General features: G+C 41.1%; 1 protein-coding gene across 1 annotated transcript; it reads left to right on the top strand.

Moving 5' to 3' along the window:
• The first annotated feature begins 3,156 nt into the window (after positions 1–3,156).
• Positions 3,157–5,855, top strand: LOC112758788 (xyloglucan galactosyltransferase MUR3). The gene has a single exon (XM_025807541.3). It carries the CDS (start codon positions 3,677–3,679, stop codon positions 5,474–5,476), a length of 1,800 nt encoding a protein of 599 aa, XP_025663326.1. The 5' UTR covers positions 3,157–3,676; the 3' UTR covers positions 5,477–5,855.
• Positions 5,856–7,773: the final 1,918 nt, after the last annotated feature.

Genomic DNA, 7,773 nt, shown 5'->3' with positions numbered 1-7,773 from the left:
CGAGAGAAAGAAAGGGAGCTCGCGCTGCCTTCTCATTGCCGTCAGATCCGCTGTTCGTTGCTACCAGTTGCCGCGGTGCCTTACATGCCACTGCCAAGCCATTTCTCCGTCACCGCCGGTGGAACCCTTGTCTTCTCGGTAAGTGTTTCATTCCGAAACCTTTGAAATCAGTATTTAGTTATAGCCTGTTAGAGATTCTGAGATGTTGGTTACGTAGGGTTGAGTTCTGGTGTTTGTGCGTCAAACTTAAGGTTGCCGTTGAACCACCGGAGCTTCTAGCCGCTATCAGAGCTGCTGCCGGGTCAGTTCGGGATTGCGGTTGCTCCATTCTGCTGTTACCGTAAGTATATTTTATTTCGGACACTCGCTGTTAGTTTTCTGTTAAATATCTTCTTATGACAATTCTAAAACTCTGTGGTGAGACCGTGTGGTTTGGTTCTCACCCCCCTACAGTTTTATCTTTTCAGGACAGACGAGGAAGCTTGCGAAATTTTTGTTAAGTTCCTAAATATGTTGTTTTTGTTTGTATACATATGTTATAGACTTTCCCTCGCCTTTATTATTATATTCTTGTAAGAGGGACAGGAATCGTGACTGTAATAACATACACGTATGTATATAATATTTGTAAGTTGTTTGAGTAAGAAGTTTTATATATATGTACATGCATGTTTATTTTCAATTAAAAAGTATTTCCGTTTTTATTAAAAAAAAAAAAAAGCGATACGATTTCAAGTCAAAGGCTCCTATTTAATTATTAAGTATATGAAGTCGTCGTAATTCTTCTTTCTATTAGAGTGGCGCAGTCGGAAGCACGATATTCTGATAGTGAGGGTATTACAGTTCTGCTGAATACTACTCTCAAACTCCTTCCAAGGCAACGGAAGCTCCACTTGGGAAGAAAGGGTCATCATTGCTGTCTTTGCCATGATGTTTGCTACTGTGTTTGCATTTCTCAAGATCAACTGGAGATCAACATGCCATTTCCAAGATATGATATCTCGGATCTTTAATACCAAAGGATCAATAAAATCAGAGCAATTCTGTAAATTATTGACAATAGTAAAGGCCTCAACACAGTCTCTCTCACATATAATATCTCTTTGCCCTGAGTCTTAGGCTAAAAGAAAGCGTCTCCGAATAGCAAACAACTCTCATTACAGAATACTATGACTCTCAATTATTCCCAGACAGCCTCGTTGCCACCTTCCTTTCCAATCTCTGCTAACACAGGCAAAACCAACCCGAGCACCATTGCTAGGATAGCTAGCATCACAATTAATCTTAAATGTACCCATCAAGGGGGAAATCCAAGAGACACTAATGGTTGAGGGGATAGACAGTCGTTGCAACTCAAAAATATTCAGGAGCTCCTTTTCCAAGGACAAAGCCATACCAGTCACCTTGTCCGTGGTCCAAGGCTCGTAGGGATGAAAGATCTCGTTATTCCTCGAATGCCAAATCTACCAGAGACCAGAAAAGAATCTAAAGGGGCGCTGTTTGCTATTATGTAAGAACTAACTCATCAAATCCAGTGGTTGACCGTAGATCCCCAAAGCTTGCCAAACTAGTTGGGCTTTTAGACAATCCCGACTGCAATGTAAAATCGATTCCTGACCTGAGAAACATCGTGGACAGCTATCCATGTGCGAGATGCCCCTCTTAAAATGAAATGCAGCTGTAGGAAGAGCCTTCCGAAGATATAGCCAGGCTAAGAATTTGTGTTTTTCCGGAACATGTTGACGCCAAAGCCAAAGCCAATTCTCCCCGTCTTCCCAACTAAACATCTTCTTATTGAGCCACAAATAACCTTTATGAGCGTCATAAACCTTTGAAGCCACACCAGTCCAACACCAACCGACCTCTGAACCAGCTTTAACATCCGGGTTGTAAGAGTTAATGTTGCTCTGCAGAGACTGATTCAGAGGAGAATAGATATTCTCAAGGTTTCACTGTCCAGATGACCAAAGGTCCAAGATCCACAGATCCGAATTAGAAATGTGAACATAATCAATCTCATGACACAGTCGACCCTTTCTTCTCCATTTAGAAACCGGGGGGGAGGGGGAGGGAGGGGTATTAAGGAAGAAGAGGGGAGGGGTTATGCGTAAAGTAAAGGGGAAAGGGGGAATGGGTTATGCGAAGGGAGAAGGGGGGGGGGGGAGAGGAGGTTCGGGAAGAAGAGGGGGAAGGGTCCTCGCCGTCGCCGCCGCCACCGCTGCTCTTCGTTGCCGCCGCCGTTCAACAGCACCAGAATCAGTCGTAGTTCTGCCTTCAAATGTCAGGGCCGTCGTTGCTCGTCATTGTTCGGTGGTTGGATCTTGCCGTTGCTCCTCTGGGCTCGACGGAGGTACTCGATGGCCGTTGCTCGTCGTCGTTCGGGTGGCTCGCCGGATTCTGCTTCTTCTTATTCTTCTTCATTCTGCTTCTATTATATTGTTGATTTTTTATTATTGTTATTTCTGGTTGATTCTGCTTCTGATTGATTATATTATTTCATTGTTATTGTTGTTGTTGTTCTGTTTCTGTTTCTACTCCTGCTTCTTCTGTTTCTACTTGATTCCATTGTTGATTCATTGGTGATTCATTGTTGTTGTTGTTGTTGTTGTCATGCTGCTGCTTCTGTTTGATTAATTGTTATTGTTACTTCTAGTTCTGTTTCTGCTTGTGCTTCTACTGGTGCTTCTGCTGGTGCTTCTGCATGATTTTGGGGAAGAAGGGAAAGAATAGGAGAGGGAGGAATATTTTTGTCCGAAAGATGATTTAAAACAAACTGAAATTTTGGAGACCATTTTGTAGCAAAAAAAAAGTCGAAGATGAAATCAATTTTCAGCCTCTACGTTGAAGACCAAAATCATACTTAACCCTATTTTGTAACATGAAAAAGGAACGAATGCTAAAAACAAATCAACTAAGAATCAAAATAGCAAAGTCCAAATGAATGACTGGTTGAATAAAAAAGAATAATAATTCATTTAAACAGAAAAATTTATATGTTTAAATTTTAAAAAAATAAAAACATTTTTAATTAATCAAAGACAAAAATATGTCCACAAAACAAAAGATTAAAAATTTATTTATCCTCTTTTGATACACTTGTTTATGTGTCTGTTTTCCATCGTATATATTCACTAATCACATTATCACAGTAACACAGTATCACACACACCACAGTGATGTTAAGATGTCAGTCGTAAATGAGCGATTACCCACATTTCCCCTCCAAAAAAGAGAACCCTATGGTAAAACCGACAAGTAACACACGAAACAATGCCAGGTGTCAGAACATGAGAGGACACCGACATAGGACAGTCGCCAGCGCCACGTTGCTAACGTGCACCTCCGTCTCCTCTCACACTCATTCCCATTCCCATTCATTTCATCACCTCCCTCATTCTTCCTCTTCTTACTCTCTACATTACTATTTTACAATACAATACTTGCAGCTGATCTAACCTCGAATTCTTAAATCTTGAAGCATTCATTGGTCCTCGCGATTCGTGCTCATTTTCTTCAAAACCCTCCAAATTCCCCCATTTCTTCCCAAATTACCCCATTTTCGCATCACGCGGACCTCATATCGATCCCCAATCTCCGTCATAATCATCATTTCTAGGGTTTACGGATTCTCTTTGGTCCCTAAATCCATCGATGGATCGATCCGAAACGGAATGAGATGAGACGGCGCCCCGTTACGGGCGTTCTCTCCGATCAGATGGAGAAGTCTGCGCCCAAGAATCAAAATTCTCGAATCTGCTTCCTCGCCGCTCTCTCCGCTTTCTTCTGGCTCCTCCTCCTCTACTTCCACTTCGTCGTACTCGGCACCACCACCACCCCCACCCCCTCCTCCGCTGTTGACCAATCCGCTAAGTTCATCAACCCCACTACTTTCGACGCCAATAAAGACGAAGATGATGATTCCAATGAATTACCTGTACAGCGGCTCCAGCCTCCGCCGCGGAAGCAGATTGGCTTCCCCGATCTCGATTCAGATTCCCAAAACCTAAACAAAAACCCTAATAATTCTCCTCTAAAGGAGAGGAATTTCCCCTTCATGAAAGCGCTGACAACCGCAGACAACAAGAACGACCCTTGCGCTGGAAAGTACATTTATGTCCACGACCTTCCATCGAGGTTCAACGAGGACATGCTCAAAGAGTGCAGAAGCTTGAGCCTTTGGACGAACATGTGCAAGTTCACCACAAATGCTGGCCTTGGTCCACCTCTCGAGAACGTTGAAGGTGTTTTCTCCAACACCGGTTGGTACGCCACAAACCAGTTCGCAGTTGATGTTATATTCAGCAACAGGATGAAGCAGTACGAGTGCTTGACCAAGGATTCCTCCATTGCCGCCGCATTCTTCGTGCCGTTCTACGCCGGATTCGACATTGCACGGTACCTTTGGGGCTACAATATCTCAATGAGGGACGCTGCGTCGCTTGATTTGGTTGATTGGCTCATGAAAAGACCGGAATGGAAGATCATGGGCGGGAAGGATCATTTTCTTGTTGCTGGAAGGATAACATGGGATTTCAGGAGGTTGAGTGAGGAAGAATCTGATTGGGGGAACAAGCTTCTGTTCTTGCCTGCGGCAAAGAACATGTCTATGCTTGTGGTTGAATCCAGTCCTTGGAATGCCAATGATTATGGGATCCCTTATCCGACATATTTTCACCCTGCCAAAGATGAAGATGTTTTTGTTTGGCAGGATAGAATGAGGAAGTTGAAGAGGAAATGGTTGTTCTCATTTGCAGGAGCGCCTCGCCCGGACAATCCGAAATCCATTAGGGGGCAGATAATTGAGCAGTGCAGGAGTTCAAAAGTTGGAAAGCTCTTGGAGTGTGATTTCGGGGAGAGCAAATGCCATTCCCCTAGCAGCATTATGCAGATGTTTCAGAGTTCACTATTCTGCCTTCAGCCACAGGGCGATTCGTACACGAGAAGATCCGCTTTTGATTCAATGCTGGCTGGTTGCATTCCTGTTTTCTTCCATCCGGGTTCAGCTTATACACAATATACTTGGCATCTTCCTAAGAATTACACCAAGTATTCCGTGTTCATCCCTGAGGATGATATTCGCAAGAGGAATGTGAGCATTGAGGAGAGGCTTAGTGAGATTCCACCGGAGCAAGTGAGCATCATGAGGGAGGAGGTTATTAGTCTCATTCCTAGGTTAGTGTATGCAGATCCTCGTTCCAAGTTAGAGACCCTTAAGGATGCGTTTGATGTTTCGGTGCAAGCAATTATTGACAAGGTTACCAATCTGAGGAAGGACATGATCGAGGGCCGCACAGATGAGAACTTCATTGAGGAGAACAGTTGGAAGTATGCATTGTTGGATGAGGGGCAGCGCGAGGTTGGGCCTCATGAATGGGATCCTTTCTTCTCAAAGCCGAAGGATGGCAATGGGGAATCCAGTGATACCTCTGCTGAAGCTGCAAAGAATTCTTGGAAAAATGAGCAGAGAAGCCAATAGTGATTCATCAAAATTGGAGATACGAATTTCATGATCTGGAGGCTTCTAAGTGTGGATTAATGCAGACTCAAATCATTTCCCGAATTAGGGATGAAGAACAGGTAGAAAATCAATTGCTGGAGTCTTGAACTTGCTGCAGAATTTGTATGCGAGTTAACTATGCAGGTTTCTTTGTTGAGAACCTCCGGCTTGAAGAGATAGATATACTCTGCTTTCTACAGTTTTGTTATATATAGATTCTTTTTTTTTCTGTCTGGTTTCAACATTATGTATTCTCAGTGGCTCCTAGATGTATTCTCCAAGGTTTAATAATTATTTGATACAATACTTTTGTTCACTTGATTCATATTATAGGCAATATAAACAAAATTATGGTTAATCATGTGTTGAAGTGTGCACTTGAATGGTCTTTATATCTGTTGGTAGATGCATCAACATTGCATGGATGTATGCTAGAGACTTGATACTATAGTGAAGCATGGCTACATTTGGAAGATACAAGATCACTTTCATTCTATGACCATGAAAAATAATTGTCATACAATTTTTTACTTCTCCATTTGTTTGATTGTTTGCTCTGTTTCTTACCTAAAATAATAGTACTTTCATTTGTTTGTATTAGTTGACATAATCATTTTACGTGTATAATTCATGCTTTTAGCAAGAAAACAAAGAAGAAAATGCTAGGCACAGTGAAATACTCCGTTTGATTCACTATGATGAGTATCTTTGTGATGTCTTTTATGTCTTCTGTTGTGATATATTTTTAGTCTGGATTACCTTCTGATGACTCTACTTAATTGAGATACAATTCTCAATAACATACTGTGAGGTTTCATTTATTTCTTTGTATTTGAATGGGGTGAATGTCGTAATTGGCACGCGTGGAAATCTTTAAGTTCTAATTGGTCTTTGTTTTAATCTTCTAGTTTTATTTTTCATGTTTTATGACAAAATTGTTTTTACAAAATTCTAAAATTAGAGACACTTCAAATGTAAATAGATACCAACCATGCCTAATAACCTTTTTGGAATGAACTTCAGGTTGGGTGTGAGATATCATAGCTTTTGTCCTTAATGGATTTGCATTTTGCTTTTTGTCCTGTTGGTTTTTACTTTTTAATAAACCTTTTTTTCTGCATGTTCGTGCCTCCCTTTTGTCGTCTTTGTTTGTCTGGTGTCATTTTTTGCGGTCAAAAAGGTTATGGACTTATGGTTGGTTTGATGTTATATATAATAAGGCAATGCAAGCAATGATGGAGAATCTATGTACAAAATGATATTCAATTCGAAAGGTACTTAACTGTAATACAAATGTCCATGTTGATTGTAGACTAGTATCCTGTTCTCCGATGGTCTGAATTATTCCAATTAACTTCGTTCATGAATCATAATATATATATATATATAACCACAAAAATAGGGAGACTCGAACCCGCAACCTCTAAGTGAGTATGAAAAGCTATGTCATTTGAATTATAGTTTGTTGGCATAAATCATAATAATTTACTAAACAAATATATGGTCAAATAAATATTAATCATTGAATTCTAACTGCTCCTGGTTTCCTTTTGAGTTTAGTTCTATTTTGGTTTTTGAGATTGGCGCGTTGTACCGATTTAGTCTCTAAGATCCTAATTTCTCTATATTTAATTCCCAAATTTAAAAAAGTGCATTACGTTAGTCGTAAACAAATTTTTCATCACCGAAACTCAACGCCATGAGTGGTGTGGCTTAATCCTTGCCACGCTGGAGATGATAACGTGTAGATGACATGGAAAAAAAGTGAAATTTGATCCTTTCTCCCCCTTTTATAAACTAAATCAAATAATGTTCTTTTCATTCTTCTTCTCCATCTTCTTCTTTTCTGTGCATAGTTGCAGCTCCAGAATCATGATTGCAGGTGGCAGCTTGAGTTCTATGCGTTCAACCACCAAGACCCCTACCCATAGTAGATTTTTGCGGGGTTCTAGAGTGGTGTGATTATGGCTGTTGCCATGTCCTCCGTTGATCAAATTTAAACTCTAACAAGTCATTCTTTGGATATCTCAACTATAACGTGAGGAATTCTACTCAATGATTGCATCTTTGTTAATGGATTTTGTTTGGAATTAGAGGTGGAAACAGGCCAGGCCAGGCCAGGCTTTGCTCTTAACAGGCCTGGCCTGTCATACAGTTGATTGGCCTGAGCCTGGCCTGCAGCCTGTTATAGGCTCTTTATAAAGTACTAGGCCTGACCTGTTATTCAGCTTGGCCTGGCCTGAAGCCTGTTAAAAGGCCTGCTAATTTTTTTTTAC

The sequence above is a fragment of the Arachis hypogaea genome, chromosome 16 (genome assembly GCF_003086295.3).
Source record: "Arachis hypogaea cultivar Tifrunner chromosome 16, arahy.Tifrunner.gnm2.J5K5, whole genome shotgun sequence".
Taxonomy (NCBI): Eukaryota; Viridiplantae; Streptophyta; class Magnoliopsida; order Fabales; family Fabaceae; genus Arachis; species Arachis hypogaea.
This window is presented reverse-complemented; position numbering and strand designations above follow the sequence as displayed.